This window comes from Antrostomus carolinensis, unplaced genomic scaffold (assembly GCF_000700745.2).
Source record: "Antrostomus carolinensis isolate BGI_N321 unplaced genomic scaffold, ASM70074v2 scaffold3149, whole genome shotgun sequence".
Lineage (NCBI taxonomy): Eukaryota > Metazoa > Chordata > Aves > Caprimulgiformes > Caprimulgidae > Antrostomus > Antrostomus carolinensis.
Genome location: NW_010340447.1, coordinates 1 through 16794, shown reverse-complemented (window position 1 = coordinate 16794; position 16794 = coordinate 1). Strand labels below are relative to the sequence as shown.

Genomic DNA, 16794 nt, shown 5'->3' with positions numbered 1-16794 from the left:
GATTTACATCCCTCTGTAGCCCAACTCAAACTTTTTCCCTTTTTAAACCCTTAAGTCCTCTGTCTTCAGTATATTCTCTGTTGCATTTTTTAATCACTTAAAAATCTTGAACTCCTCCTTCAGTTTCCCTTCCTTCAGGATTAAATCAGTTTCCCATCAGTCTTCAAACATTCTACTGTGATATGAGTTTTTTCCGACCTGTAAGAAACCCAAAGAAAGAGGGGACAAGGAAGAAAGATCAAACTGATGACAGAAGTGGAAAAAAAAATTTCCCCTTATAACAATCAACAGAACAGCGAAAAAAAGAGAAAAAAAGTGAAAAAGTCACCCAGAATATATGAACATGTAAGCATGGGCACTCTTGCAGAAAACCTAGTCAGCAATCCAAAGCCATGGGAAATTTAAATTAGAGCTAAGGTCCACAATAGCAGAGAAATCTGTACAGATAAAAGGGCCTGCTCAGGTCACAGGTATACTTAGTCTAGATCTCTTCAGATTTGCAAAGGAACTTTATTAGTTTTATTAATTTTTTTTCTTAAATAATCAAGAGATTTGAGTGTATCCACATGACACAGTAAAGAAGATTAAGTTTTTTTCCTTTAATCAAAATATCCATATGCATGTGCTGCATCTTCCAAATGGTAGGTGGATTCCCACTGCTTATTACTGCTCCGGGCTGCATTCTGCTGTAGTAACTCATGCACAAAACACTCCCACCACGTTTAAGTAACGTTAAGGTTCTAGCAAACACAAGCAAGAAAACCCCCCAGACCACAGGAAAAGCCCGAGCATTCCGCAGGGCGCAGTTCTGAGGAAAGGAAGCTGACAGAGGCTTTGGCAACACAGGCACAAAGACACAAACATTGAACTCGGTGACATCCGCCTCTGCCTCACACGCAGCCGGCATGACCTGGCACCACGCCGTTGGTTTGTCCTTCCGAGGGGGACCAAGCACGCAGCCCCCAGCCCATGTGCCAGGCTCTGCTCCGGCGGAGGGATGGGACGGGGAGCCATGGGCTGGATGGTGGTGGTGGCAGCGGGCTCTCGCAGGGCCCTGGCGTGGGCAGGAGGACCAGGGACCAGGGCTCCTACAGCTCCCACCCTCACCTGGAAGCCCCTCCACCTCCATCCCTGAGCTTCACAGCAGGGGACGGACAGTGCGGTCCCACATGCATGGGTCACCATCCTGCACCAGCACAGCATACTCCCAAACCAACATTATTTTACACGGAGATGTCTTTCCCGCCTGCTCCTTTGTCCAACAGCTTCACGGGGGCTGAGGTGGCCCGGTGGAAGGGGGGACATGAGATGGCCACAGCCACCGGTGTGCTGCGACCCACTGGCCTCGAGAAGCGGCAGCAGCGAGTGGAGACGCAGCCGCCTGCCGCAGCAGCGTGCTGTGAGCTGCCACGGAGCTGCCAGGAAACAAACCCCGGCTTTTTCGGGTCTTGGGTTGTTCGGGTTGGTTTTTTTTATGCTGATATTTGTATGTGGGCCACACTAATCGGTATTGCTGCTTTTAAGAAATGCAGCACATACCATTAGGTATTAATAACAATATTTTAATTGCTAAACTCATTTTCACTAAGAAATCTTTTTTACTTTCAAAAGCTACTTTTGCTGAAATTTAATTCAGCAATTCCACAACTTAGGTGTCCAAAAAGCAGAGTGAAGCATGGCTCTTTAAATACAAAGTGAAAAATTTCTTGTAGACATTTTTGTAGAAAAAGTAAGTTGGTTCTACAAGTACGAAGGCTCTAGAACAAAAACATACTGAATCCTGCAAAGGTTGTGTTCAAAATGAGCTGTCAAGGGAAAGGGTAAATTAAAAAAGAAAAGCATAACCTACTGTACTTTTTTGGCATTTTAGAAATAAGCTTACACCTTTTCACTGTTGAAAAATACACTGAGGGATTTGAATTAACAGCACAGAGGAAAAAAAATACTGATGTGGTCGGATTTTTGAATAGTTTCTGTAGTACAACGCAGAGTTAAGAGAAAATCAAGTCATACATCTAGAAGAAGCCATTTGAAACACTGATAGTTAACAAAGCATATCTCCTTCTTAAGCACGGCTGACAGAGATAAAACAATAAGCGAAATGTACTTCTGTTTTGACTCCATAAGCTGTAGTTACTGCTGCTGAATAGAAAACGCCTTCCCGCATTATTTTTTAGGGAAGAGGAAAAAATAAAATGCTTTCAAATTCCTTTTTTTTTCATTTTAGGCATGTATTATTTTATGATTTCATTCACTAAATGTTCAAATCTGTCTTTTTTTTTTTTTTCATTTCACAGATATATTTTTATTGTGGTTGCTTTGACTACATGAGAGACCTGTTTACCAAGGATAAAAATCAGTGCATAGCCAGACCTCTAAACCTGGAAAACAAGATGGAAATGGATGCCAAAATAGAAAGCTCAAAAACTGCTTTGGAAATACTAGCTTGCACTGTATTTGTGTTCACTGTTTCTTTTTGTCCAGAGCAGTTCTTACAAGACAGTAAGAGCAAAAGCAGACATAAAACCCCATGCCTCAAGTGAAATTATTTGCCCCTTGGACACTGCCTTCCTTTCATAACTACTTTCAACAGAGAAGATTAAAAATACTCATCCTTTACCAAATTCCAGAAGTCAATCTGTTAGGAAAGACAAAAATTACTTCACCTATTCAGACAGCTAGAAGGTCATGTGGTAAAGAGATTTAAAAATATCTCCTAACACCCCTTAAGCCTCAGCTGAGTTTTGTGCTTTCTGCTCTGAGCCTTCTGCTCTTTGTTGGTCTGAGGTCACCACTGGACCCAAAGCTACACCAGCTATGGTGTCTACAGAGCTGCGGAACGAGATGCTTGAAGGAAAGCAGAGTGTCACCCTTGGTGCAGAGCCTTTGTGCCCCAGGGCTGGTCAGAGCTCCAGCTGAATCGGCACTGTGCCCCAATGGAAGCTGAGCTGGTCCAGGGGCTGCTGCTGCTGGAGGGAACGGTCCCCAGGGACTCCCTGGGACCTCCCAGGCAGCAGCCATGCCAAGCAGCACATGTGGGATTCACTCAAACTATCTCACACCATGTCACCGTCTGCAAATGTCGTGACCAGAGCTGCGAAGGGGGCCAGGGCTGCTGACAAGGCTCACAGGCTGCGGAGACACGACCACAGCGGGCAGGTGAACGCAACGCTCTTCACCAGGAGAGACCCATTCCCAGATGTTGTACTTTCAAGAGCAACTTCTTATGACAAAAGTAGTAGCTCTAGTGATGCTCTCATAAAAGCTACACTACTGCGTTAATAAGAATAAACCATTCCTTCTCCAGGACCCCAGCAGAGTATGTATGTGCTGTTCTGTAAGAACTTTGGATTCAAAACCAACCATACGCAGGCATTCCACAAACCTGTCAAGCCCCAAGTGTGATCGCATTAGTCCGCTGTCTCCGAGGAAGGTACTGGGTGGGCAAAGGATGAAACGGGGAGAAGATAAATTGTTTTTTGTACCCCTTAGTGGCCAGACATCAATGCTGCAGCTTTGAAAGCTGTCTTTCCAAAAGCCATAAGGAAAACGAAAATTCAGAGATTAGGATTGCAGCTATACATGGGAGAGGAAATATGTTAAAAGGAAGCCTTTAATGAAGGAATGGATGAAAGACTTCCAACTAGAGGAGATTAATGTTCTTATCATATATACTCTCATGGTGAAGTGGAGGAAAGGGGTGGGAGGGATGAACCATCCTTCAAAGACCTGGAAACTCTCTGACGCTAAAAATTAATTCAGTACATTTAGTACACGGTACAGTTTGTAACAATTCTCTTTGCACATTTTCTTCTGGACTCTATAAACATTTAAAAAATCAGGTAAATCATACCAAAGACCTAGATCTGCTAAATTTTTAAATGCCACACGAAGCAGGTAGGACCCTTTCTGCAAAGTAACAAACAGCAGCAGAACACACTTTTCCAAATGCCAAGCAAGGAAACCCAGAGGTGACCAGGTGGGAGCAAGTAACACACACCGGTACACGGTCGCTGTCTTTCAGCTTGGCCGACCATCTGTAATTCCAGTGCCAGCTTTGCTTCCAGGTGATGTGCAATCCGGCCACAGAAAAGCAAAGTCAGAGCAAGGCGGGATAGAGTCACTAGGGACAGAGAAAGCACTTTCCCTGATGTCCCTGACTGTGAAACACGACAGCCAGTGCCCATCTTCATATCCCAAATAACAAAAGGTTGACAATCAGCTGTATTTGCTGAGAAACCAGCAGATGCATGGAGAAAAGTTGGATTTTACAGAAATATGGAGACAAACAAGGTGTTGCTTAACATGGCATTAGATAAGTGAAAATAAAAAGTGAAAGGCCAATTGGAAAGAGGGCAGAAAGGGAGGAAAAGCTTTCAGCTGTGTACTGAACAGCAGTGTTTGTGGACTTGCCATAACTTTCAAGACATCAACTGAAGGCAAAAGGGTAGAGGTGAATCTTGATTTACCATCAGGAACCAGAACTCATTTCCCAAGGCAAAGGGATATCTCTTTCTGTCACAGCGGATGCTGGTGAGGCTAGAAGGCCGCGTGGGGAGAAGACTCCCTGCACTGGAGGCATCAAGAAAGCGTTATTTGTTTATAGAGAATATTAAAAATAATAAGGCTGTTAGACAAGAGCAGGGCAGATAAGATGTAGAGGAGCTAAGAGTATAAGGAGATACGTCTAATCCCTTTCCTGGAGGAGTTATTTGTGACCCCGGTGGAATCTCAGCATTTCTGTTTCAGGGACTGGGACATGAGAACAGGCTCAACAAATGACTGACACAACCTGCTCCTCTCATAGTCAGAGAACTGTTCACGTTTCAGTTCCCTTTTTATTGTGAAGCAAACTGGACACTAGACACATCATGACACTGTGACAGGAGGTCTGTCCCACGTACACAGTCACAGGCAGTTTTGGGGGAGAAGGGAAAGGGCAAGGCTTCACCAGCCACTACACTCTATGTCCATTCTTACTGATACCATGAGCCCTAAAATAGTAATTTACGTACTGTGTAGGCACCTGAATACTTCATCTCATTCTTTAGTCTCAAAATAATTTAAATGAATGAGCAGAGAATATCTTGGAGGGGATAATTTGCCAACACATATTTTTAAAATGTATTTCTTCCCTTGGATTTAATTTTTTTATGTTTACCTTTCAGCAAAGAAGTCCTTTATATAACTAGAGATACAATGCTGTGTAAGCTCCATAAACAAATTATGGTGACTTTACATTAGGAAGATTCCTGGCTTTTGTTCCCTAAGACTATTTTGATGCTGTTTTGCCTTTTCATTACATACACACCAATTTGTTTTAAGCCTGTGTCTTTGCGTCCCCATCAACAAACATTAGAAATAGAGCAGCTGAACCACACTTTTACATGCCAGAGCTACCCAAATAACATTCACTGGAATTTGGGACACAGGGGAGAACCAGGGGCCCGGCAGGAGCCCAGATCTGTGGTACCCTCTCCGGCTCAGGTGGTGCTGGTGTTAGGGCCTCTGCTCTGCTCGCTGCGCACAGCAGATTCAAACGGCTCACCGTTAGCTTGCTTACAGTTGGAAGAAGTGCACAAAGGTTAAGGCTTTCTGCAAAGTCACAGTTACGAAGAAATGCAACAGCTGAAATGAAGGGAGAGGTGTGCACGTACTGCTAGCACCAGCTCCCTCATGGCTGCGTGTGCCCGATGCGTGTTCTGTACGTCCCACATCTCCAGGCACGAGGCTGCTGTCGGCAAAACCACTAGTGACGCGAGGCAAGGCGCAAGAAGAGGTTTTGAGGAGGTTCTGACACAGCTTCCAGAATAAAAATCAGAGCAGGAGAACAGTTATGTTCATGAGCCTCCTGTGTGACTGCCTTTTACTTCCCATTTGAGCATCTCAAAAAATGTTTACATCGCTGACATTAAATGAAACGATTTTAGATCTGAACAGTATGACAAGTTTATAGAGCACAGGAAAATCCTGCTTCTGTTACCAGCTTTGAATGTGGCTTGCTTACTGTCAACATCTATAAACATATATATGAATAAGAAACATTACTACATTTGTTACGAAAACATACCATAAGTTAGCAAAACCGACCCTGATATTAACCTCCTGTATTGATTTTTAAAAGCCTCTCTTGGTCAGCACTGACACACCTTAGCTAGAAGACCACGAAGAATTAAAACATAAATTTTCATTTTCATGTTACATCTAGCAAGCACTCCAATATATTAATTACAGAAAGTTCCCAAAATTTGTACATGTAATTTTGAAATACGCTTAAAGCCTCAAGCACTCTTTAAACATTTTTTCTGTCTTCTGTTTTTTTCGGTAATCTTTAGCATTACCGTCAGTAATTTTGGCACATAAATCCAAGGAGACGCATAGAGAAAACTGAACAAAAGAAACCTAACTGCAGGTCATTTGCCTGCCCAGCAGCTATGAGAAAAAGAGTCACTACCCAGAAAATATATTAACTGTGCAACGCACAAACTGCATTGCTGTTACAGCCGTCACCACATGGCACCAAACACTTGTTCCACAACAGGCAGAGTAATTTAAGAGTAAGACAAGCTAATTAGCTCTAGTTTCAAAGCAAAGGACAGCATATGAAAACACAAAAAGAAAGGTATTAAGGAAATTTAGCAACTTTAAGCTAATTCTTAGAAACCACACTTTAAAAGACTTATAGGGAGAAAAAATTACATAAATTCCAAATGGAAAGTGGCTGTTTCTGCCATGGCAGCTGAATGCTCTGCCACTCTCCTGGCATTGCCCTGGGAACAGGGAAAGCATTTCTGAGATGCAGCTCTGAGGCTTGGGCGAGCACACCGGCGTCTCTGACCAAACATCTGAGATCGAGTGCACGCTACAGTCTGTTTAGCCATGGACTATGGATAGCAATGCAAAAACACTCGCAAGAACAACAGTAAGCAAAAAGTTAATGAACACTTATGGGCAAGAAACAAGTCTTTTCCCAGAAAAGAAAGCAAAGACAATTTCTCAGCTCTCCCCTCTCAAACAGCACTTCAGATCAGCACTGCAGAAGATTTCATATCCCTGCACCCAAAACAGCCTTCTTTACATGTGCACCAACTAGAATTACGGTTTACTTTTTTTAAAAAATGAAATAAATAAATAAATGTCTTGCAAAGGTCCCCAGGGCTGCAGTGGATCTGGCTAGCCTTGCCACCAGAGCAGCCCTTCTTCAGGTAGTGTTTCCTCTTAGACTAGCAGGGGATACTGTTCCTGGAAACTATCTTTGTGCTGCGGGCAAGAACAAAGCACAGCTGATTCAGTTGCTGGTGACAAGGTATGTATCACATAGTATAACTATTACAAACACATACTTACAATCTGTCGTGCTAACCATCACGTTTACTAACTCTCTGCACACTCATGTGGAGGAACATTTTGCAAAATACCAAAATGTTAGATGTTAGTCTTAGCAGTTGGGAATCTCTCTGAATTATTCAATGCAGAATCCATACAAGAAGTTGCAGCAAATTTTGTATCAACAGCCCAAACTTCCTGACTCCTAAAGGAGTGGTTACAGAATCTGCTTCTGGAAGGGGAACCAGCTCAGAAGGTCTCCCCTCCCTTCCTTGCCCTCTTCTGTAACTCCTCTGGTCTTGCATACAGCAAAGCCTTAACAAGCCCTGGTGTCTGTGCCACTGAGGGGCCATGAGGGCAGGAAAACGGGGCAGGGGGGCAGAAATCTCATCACATGAGAGGAGGAACGACAGTACTGGCTGCGTGATGAGCCCTGATTATTACCCTGTAGCATGTATCAGCAAACTTTTTATTATTATGCTGTTCCTACCTCTGATTTTCTTTGTCTTTAGTCCTCAGACTGGTTTGGTTTTTTCCCTGCTTACTTTGTTTACAGTAAGAAACTAAGAAACCAATGTATTCCCTCTGTATTTCCCCTCTGGTTCCCCTGACCCCCTGCAAATTCTTATACGCTTTTAGGAATACAAAATATACAGGAAAGTTGGAAAGCTCACAACATTAATCACTCTGATACTACTTCTAAATTTTTACCAGCAAAAATGCTGCCTTTCCATATATGACACTACTGAAATAGTATAAACAAATGGCTATTTCCTTCATCACAGTTTTGCACCCATCATTACGCACTACCATTTGCTTTCTGATTTTCTTTTCAAACACTGACATCAGTATTGTTGCAGAGAAGTCCTCCCACAGACAGAATAAACAAGTGATTAAAAAAAGTACTAACCTTCGCTGACTGGTGTTGCACAGCCTTCAAGGTTCAGCATTATATTTTCATCTCTGTCATCTACACCGGCTCCCAAAAGCATCCAGCTCTCCACATTTTCACTTTCGGATATTAAGCTCTCCTCCTCCGAGCTATCATCTATTACCAACACGTCTTGGATGGCACAAGCTCCCGCAGAACTGACTGGGTTGAGCTTCCTACCGGTACTTTTCCTTTGCCTTGAAATGTCAGTGCCTGATCCAGCAGGATACCAGGTATGACATCCAGCAGCTTCGTCACAATTTGGTGTGGAAGATCCTGGAGGGATATGTATTTTACCTTGAGCTGAAGAGCTTGTTGACTTCTTTGCTTTGCTTTTATAAACACTGTCTTCATCCGGTGTATCAGACAAGACGATGATCTCAGGGTCATCTGAAAGCTGAGCACCACCATCAATTAATTCAGTGATTTCCTTGTCTTCATGCTGCTTCTCAGTTAGAACTGAACTATGACTTGTGACTCCTGCAACATCAGCTTCTTCATCCATTTCCAGCGTGCTGATTTCTCCAAGATTTTGGGAATAGTGGATCTGGCTGTAGAGATGAAATTCCACCTCACTATCAACACTCTGCTCACTGGATGACTCTTCGTGATAAAGTTCATCATCATATGCTTCACTATCCTCAGCGTCTTCATATCCAACAAACATTCTGAAAAGCGAATAGGCTGTATTGACAAAAAACCAAAATGCTGTATGAGAATGGTCATGAATGTATGCCCAAAGCCATCTTTCAAATGATACCCTTAGACTTTCTGGAATTGCTAAGGTTAGGCATAGAGCTCTGTGTACAGAAGATAAAACCGAGCAGACTTAACAGCTACAACAATCAATGCTCACATCCGTAACAGCAAAAGCCACTTAATCATAGAATCAGATTCACAGAATCGTTTTGGTTGGAAAAGACATTTAAGAACATTGAGTCCAACTGTAAACCTAAGGCTGCCAAGTCCCCAACTAACCCATGTCCCTCAGCACTATGTCTACACGACTCTTCAATCCCTCCAGGGATGGGGACTCCACCACTGCCCTGGCCAACCCCTTCCAATGCCTCAGAACCCTTTCAGCAAAGAAATTCTTCCTCACATCCCATCTCAACTGCCCTGGGCACAACAATTTCCTCTTGTCCTGTCACTTGTTCCTTGGTTGAACAGACCCACCCCCACCTCTCTCCACCCTCCTCCAAGGGACTTGGACAGAGACAGAAGGTCTCCCCTCAGCCTCCTTTTCTCCAGGCTCAACACCCCCAGTTCCCTCAGCCACAAGGGAACTCATCACACTTGTGCTCCAGACCCTTCCCCAGCTCCGTTGCCCTTCTCTGGACACGCTCCAGCACCTCCATGTCCTTCCTGGAGTCAGGGGCCCAACACTGAACCCAGCACTCGAGCTGCGGCCTCACCAGTGCCCAGTGCAGGGGGAAGAGAACTTCCCTGGTCCTACTGGCCACACTGGTGCTGATCCAGGCCAGGATGCCCTTGGCCTTCTTGGCCACCTGGGCACTTCGCTGACTCATGTTCAGCCGGCTGTCAATCAACATCCCCTGGTCCTCTTCTGCCAGGCAGCTTTCCAATCATAAGGGTTCATCTTATTTAATCTCGACTACTACTTTAACCTGAACTGCTTTGGCTTCTGTAAATTGCACTTAATGTGCTCTCAGCTTCCACAGCTCCTCTCCATCCTGGGTGCAAAACCAGGGTACCTGCATGGATCAGGAGCCAAATGATTGTCTGAATCTGAGTTTTGATTGCTCCACCAACTAGTATTAATTCTGGGTACTTTGCAACCTGTTTTACTAAGTAACGTGTTTATACATTCCTGAAAGAGCAGAGCAGGAACACTCAGCCATACTTGACAGAAGTAACTTGGAGCCTATCTACACCTGGGCTGCTGAGTGACCTGAACTGGCACTTCAGAATTCAACCCTGTGATGAGAAGTGCTGGGGCTATGACACAGAAGCACCCAGACACAGTCTGCCAAAGCTCAGGTCTGAAGGCAGCTGTCCTGGTTTTGCTAGGATAGAGTTAATTTCCTTCTTAGCAGTTAGAATAGCTGTGTTTTGGTTTCAGGTCAGACTTGCTATGAGAACATCATTGATAAAAGTACCAATGTCATTAGTAGCTGCTGGAGCTCAAGGCCACCGGGTTTGGCTGTTCACAGCTGCATTAGGACTGGGAGGGAGAAGCGCAGTGAACAGCAAAACCCAGAACTGGCATTTGGATGTGCCAATGAAATATTCCATCTCCTATCCCATCATGTTTAGTATATTATCCGGGGCTGACCAGAAGGGGGGGGATTCTCTCGGGCTCTGGCTCTCCCAGGATTGCAGTTTCTGTTTGGGATTGTCACTCCTCCGGGATTGTTCTCTGGGAACAGGCCGGGCTCGGTCAGGAGGGGGGGTGAGCTACAACACTGGGTGTCATTCACTTGATATTTTGTTACTGTTATCATTATCACTACTATTTTAATATTAGTATTATTTTAAGTTTTCTTTTATTTCTATTATTAAACTGTTCTTATCTCAAACTACGAGCCTCCTTATCCTTTCCTCCAATCCTCTCCCCTGTCTCCTGGGGGTGGGGGGGAAGTGGAACTGTTAACACAGTTAACACAGTAAACAGCTGTGTTAACTGCTAGCCAAGGACTATCCCAGTGAAACTAACATAGCAGCATTAAAAAAAAGAATAGTAAAGGTGGTGTTACAAATCTGTAGCCTTTACAAAAACTAGCATGTCACGCTGTCCTATCAGCACTTACAAACTGAGTTACAAAGCCATGAAAATGCAGCTACAATGCTCTCAGACCTGAGGAAGGTACACCTGCAAACAAACAGTGTCTGCTCAGCTCAGTGTGAGCTAGGACATCTCTGCACTGCTACCAGCTGAGCAATAATCATCCACAATCCTTAATGGCCTTTTTGGAGGATCTAGAACTAAAGCTCCAATTTCCCTTCTCATGTGCTCAGCAATACTGCTTTTTAAACAAATGTGCTGTAAGAGCTGGCTGATGGGACAAGGTGCACCCTCAGCAAGTCTGCAGCTGATGCAGAATTGGGAGGAGCAGGTGATACACCAGGCGGTTGTGTGCCATTCAGAGGTACCTCAATGGGCTTGAGAAGTGGGCAGAGAGGATCCTCATGAAGATCAACGAAAGTAAATGCCAAGTTCTGCACCCAGGCAGGAGACAGGCTGGGGGCCCACAGCCTGGAAAGCCAGTTTGCAGGAAAGGACCTGGGGATGGGACAAGTTGACCATAAGTGAATACACTTCTGGGACAAGAAGCATCCTGGGCTCCTGAAGAACATGGCCAGCAAGATGAGGGAGGTTCTCCTTCTGCTCTAGTCAGCGCTCACGAGGACACATCTGGAGTGCTGTGTACAGCTCTGAGCTCTCCAGTACCAGAAAAAGATGGACCTACTGGAGGGAGTGTGGTGAAGGGTCACTAAAAACATGAAGGGATTGGAGTATCCATTGTATGAGGCCAGGCTGAGACAGCCAGGACTGTTTAACCTCCAGAAGAGGAGGCTCAGGAGGATCTTATCAATGTACATAAATACTGATGCAGGGGGAGTAAATAAGACAGAGACAGGCTCTTCTGAGTGGTGTCCAGCAACATGACAAGAAGCAATAGACACAAAAACTAAAATATAGGAAATTCCACTTGAAATGTAAGAAAAAAACCCATTTTTTACTCTGTTGCCCAGGAGGCTGTGGAGCCTCCATCCCTGCAGATGTTCAAAACCCAGATGGACGTGGCCCTGAGCAAACTGGTCTAGCTCACCCTGCTTGGAGTTAAGGGGGTTGGACAAGACAACTCCTTCCATCCTCAGCTATCCTGTGATCCCAACCCAAGTGTCTCCAGAGCTCCCTACCAGCATGCGAAAGGTGTTCTGAAGTCACTTTGCCTAACTCACAAGATACATTATTTCATTTACCTGACCACATCATGCCTGTAGCAGAGTACAGGGAATACTTCCTCCGAAAAGTCCGTTTCTGTGCTACAGTTACTACAGTCCTAGGGAAGCCAACAAGCTCTTTTAGACATGAAAACTGCCAGATGGAGTTCTGTTTTTCAGTTGTGGAAAGAAGTGGCATGGTACTGTTTAAATTCCCATATTGATACACAAGTACAAGAACTTGGATTGGGAAGCCATATATGTAAGTCATTTGTGAGATGTGATGGTATTTAAGGAACCCAAAGTCTCTAATTATGACAGGTTTCTGTGCACACCCTGCCAGCATCCTTCCCTGACCATGACAGATTTGACCTAATTTGTATTCCTGTTATACCAGAAGTCAAACTAAAGAGGAAAACATTTTTCTCACAAAAATAAACAACAAAGACACATAAAATATGAGCGCACAAGCAAGAAAACGCAATGCTTCCTGACAACCCATATGCTGTACCCTTTTCTGTTTAGGCTGTCTGGTAGATCCATCATCCAACCTCACCTGCACAGCCAAAGAAGTCACTTCGGTCATCACCAGATGAGATGACATCCAAAGACCATCAGAACCCCATTCATCCATGCACATGCTCAGCTCCACTATCTCCTAGTACACTCAAGTTGATTTCTAATCTATAAATACAGTCCTAAAACTCAACAAGTAGAGGTTACAGAATCTGTTTTAAAAGCTCTCCTATCCACAGGGTGATTACAACCTCCTGGAAACTGGCATGTGCCAACACAGAACTCTGCTTAGCAACACAGTGCATGCAGCAGTAACCTGAGGATAGTGTGGATATATGTGCTAGACTCTGCCTCTCTCATCTGGGTTCTCAGGTAAATATAATACCTATTATGCCAAATAAAATATGAAAGAATGCAGGCAGAACTTGGTGGTAACAGTAAACCTATTTTATAACACTATTTAGGTCTGGATGCCACAGATAGGAGGAAGAAGTAAAACACTGGTCACCTGAAGGGCTGTAGGTAGTAAACAAATGAGACAGAAAAGCAGCTGACAGACCAAATGAAGCACCCATATTTAAAAATTTCTCTCAACTTTACATGGGGTCACCCTTTCGTACAGGTCCTAGCCTGTTCCCATCCACAGGGAGAGAATAAAAGCAGAGCTGGCTCCAATCAAACACATTAATCTGTGGTTACAGGACGTGAGAAGAGAGACCTTCAGTAACATAGGAAATTAAAGAATCCCCCTGAAGCATGCTGTAATTTTAGAGATACTTGAAAAGCCAACTTGATTCAAGCTCTCTTTCCTTCCCTCTCCATCACCCACTGGATAAAGTGACACAGAGTATGTGACCAAGGCTGAAAGCATGAAGCTAAACAAAACTGCTGGGGCACGGGTGTCAGAGAGCGCCCAGGGCGCTGACTCACGGATGCTTCATGATGAAGACCAGGGTAAGACAAGGTAGCACTGCTCTACGCTTACTTTGATGTGTCCTCCCCAGAAGCTCAGGTCAAACAGCAGCTCCTCCTCCTCTCAGGTCCACGCACAACTGGAAGGACAAAGGGCTCTTCCTCTTGCTCAGCGCGTACGCCAGGCCACTGGGAAACCAGAAACATCAAACGTTAGCAGCACAACACACTCTGAAGTACCTAGTTCCATTGTGCACCACCCTCAAACTCAGGCAGTAACTGTCCCCGCCTCTTCACCACAGAGTGAGAAATGCCCGTTTCAGGTGTGTGGCACCAAACAGGTAAGTAAGAACACTGCCTCTAGGAAAGGGAAGAGGAGCATGACAGACAAAGTTCTGCTGTTTTGCAGACTGTCAAAGCGGAGCAGTCTCTCACTGTGTTCATAGTGATACTCAAGAGAAAGACATCTGTCACTGCCAGCCCGCAGCAAGTTAGATTTCCCTTCCCCAGTGAAAGGTTTAGACTGTGTGCAATCATCCTTTTTGCTACCAGCTAGACTACGACAAAGACATCGCTCACATCTGATGTGAGCGTGGAAACTACATTAAACGTACTAGTCCTGCACAGACTAGTTGGTTTTATAGGTCATACAGGCTGCAGACAGCAGAACACTGACACGTCATACTTTGGAACTGGCCTGCCTTTCTTTTAAAAAAACTCAAAAACTTAGGCCACGGGAGAACCCTTCATCAAGAGGAATCCCATTCCTACCTGAACCCAGAGCACAACCTTCCTCAAAAGTTCCTGACTGCCCCTCTGGTAGGCCCTAGGTAAGAACAGTTCAGGTAAAGAGCTACCCATGTTAAAACAAAATTAAAAAGTCACAGCTATCTGAATTCCCGTCAACCATTTCCGAAGACAACTCCAGATGGCTACAGTTGGAAATGGTGAGAGATCATTTTCCCAGACTGTTTACAAGGACTGCTTGCCAGCACTTTTCATCTAGTCCATCAAAAAATCCAATGTCCCCCACTTGAAAAGGTAACAAAAGTCGGCAGCAGCACAGCCGCGGTCGGAAGGGAGGAGCTGAGGGTGAAGTGCAGGCAGAGAGAAAGAGCACAAACACCTTCAGCAGAACACCCACAGCAATCCTCGAGCTGTGTGCAGGCAGCTGCTTCCTCAGCCAAAACTCCACAGCAGTTTGGGACACGCAGGTGTAAGTGCAGGAGGGGCTTTGCATGAGCAGCAGTAAGAGGCCCAGGCCAGTTCTTCCCACACCGTTCCCGCTTCACATCCCTTGTTTCTCCCTCCCTACCACCTCCTCCTTTCCTCTGATTCACTTCACTCGTCTGCTGCTCTTACTTTCTCAACTCCTAAGACCTTTCAGAGCTCACACATGAACCTTTTTCTCTCCTCCCCTTGCCATTTGAAACAGGCACTCCACTTAACTTTAGAAACTGAGATTTCTTAAAAGAAAAAAGCTCTCAAACAAGCAAAAAATACATTTCAAAAATGATTACTTTTTCATCCTTCACAAATACAACTTTTCAGACAAGTGTACTATTCCCAACAGAAATCATCAGTGAAATCCAAATATTTCCTTGTTTTTCTTGCTCTCTGCCTGATCTTTGCAGTAATGTCAAATCTAACACTTTACAACAAAGGCGGCATTGAACATAACAGCAAGAGATGTATTCTCTGCTGTCTTAGGAGGTAAAGACGAGACACAATCCTGTCATCGGACTCTGTTACAGGTAGGAACAATAAAACGGGAAAGAAAGAGCTTTTGAGGAAACTACCAACAACTTCCTAAAACCCCAAGTGTCTATCAGAACAGGGGTTCAGAGATCAGAGTGGTAGGAGACACCCACAGACTGCCCAGCTGAGTGCAGAACAGACCTTTCCTCAGTTTGCTACTTAGTCATGTGTGTGATCCAGCAACTGCCTCGTACTTCAGAACGTTAAAGATGCGGCACAGTTACAACCAACGTGAAACTGAGACAGAAAGAACTTAAATGTTCCAATGCAATTAAATCTTTCATTTCAGCTGCTGTAACTGCTTCTGTACCGTTCATCAGAAGTAGCATACCTCCTTCTCAGGAGAGATAAGCAATCAAAATTATTAATTGTTATGAAGCACAGCACTAAAATGAAAATCACATCTTTGTTCTGCTTACTACCCTACAAAGATATGCAAATGTCCAATCTGATCAGATTTTTAAAAACCCCAACAATATATGGCCATTATCAGAGCTCAATGCTGGGAGACAGTTTTTCCCTTCCCCTGTATTGTGTTTCTGTACCAAACGTAACACAGATCTTGTTTTGGCTTACAGGGATAACCAAGCTGCACTCAAAGCAGGTGAGAAATCAAGTTTTTGTTTGGGACCCCAGGTGAGACACGTGGCTGTTGGGCACCTGGAGTTGCTCCCCACACTGATGTGCTCGTTTCAGAGTAGAAATGTCCTCAGAATGAAACATTTTAAAACGCCATGAGGCCAATTCCATGGCAGCCACCCCTCGGTTTTGATGAAGCAAACCCTGCCAAGTAGGTACTGCGCCTATCGTCCCAATTTCAAGTGGCCAAGAAAAAGGTGACAGCACCATAAAGCTGATCTAGTGGTGACATTTGCTATTAAGTTATTTTTGGCTAAACGCTGTCACTCTTTTCTTCCAAAGAAAACTGGCACTGCTCAACGCCGAGATGTAAAACTCGTTCGTACATTGATTTGCTGTGTGCTTGAGAAAATGTTTATTTCTTCTACGTTCCTTAAATACCATACAAATAAGTGTAAAGGAGAGGAGAAAAGGTTTGCAGAAGAGGTAAATGTTTTTTTTAGTGGCAAGCTATACCTTCAGGAGATCACAGGAATAGATCTTCCACACCCAAACCCTGGAAAATAACAAAATATTCCAAGTTTACTTCAAGGCTTTGGGAAGATTTTACCCTCCAGCAACTTTCAGAACCGTGTTCAACAGTAACTGTGCAGACATCCTCAGCCTCACAATTTCCTTTCCCTTAAAGAATTAATTTGGGCTGGTGACCTGATCGGAACACAGATCCCGAGTCTCCGGAGGGGGAACTGGGAGCGGGCGAGGGGCCGGAACAGAGGCGCAGGGCTGGCGGTCGGGCCACCGCTCCACACCGGCGGCACGGGAGACTGCAGGGCCCCGACCCTCCGCGGCAGCCCGGCTTGCCC

General features: G+C 44.6%; 1 protein-coding gene across 1 annotated transcript; it reads right to left on the bottom strand.

The window, feature by feature from the left end:
* Positions 1–8231: 8231 nt before the first annotated feature.
* Positions 8232–12800, bottom strand: LOC104519025 (zinc finger CCHC domain-containing protein 7). Its single transcript, XM_029087017.1, has 4 exons — positions 12723–12800; positions 12206–12285; positions 8555–8925; positions 8232–8470 (listed from the first exon to the last, which is right to left on the bottom strand). Exons 1-4 carry the CDS (start codon positions 12798–12800, stop codon positions 8232–8234), a joined length of 768 nt encoding a protein of 255 aa, XP_028942850.1.
* Positions 12801–16794: the final 3994 nt, after the last annotated feature.

Coding starts and splice junctions, on each gene's coding strand:
- LOC104519025 (XM_029087017.1), bottom strand. CDS start 12,800: ATGGATGAATGGGGTTCTGATGGTCTTTGGATGTCATCTCATCTGGTG. Junction 12,286..12,722: donor TGACTTCTTTGGCTGTGCAG/GTGAGGTTGGAT, acceptor TGGCTTCCCTAG/GACTGTAGTAACTGTAGCAC. Junction 8,471..8,554: donor AACAAGCTCTTCAGCTCAAG/GTAAAATACATA, acceptor CTGCTGGATCAG/GCACTGACATTTCAAGGCAA.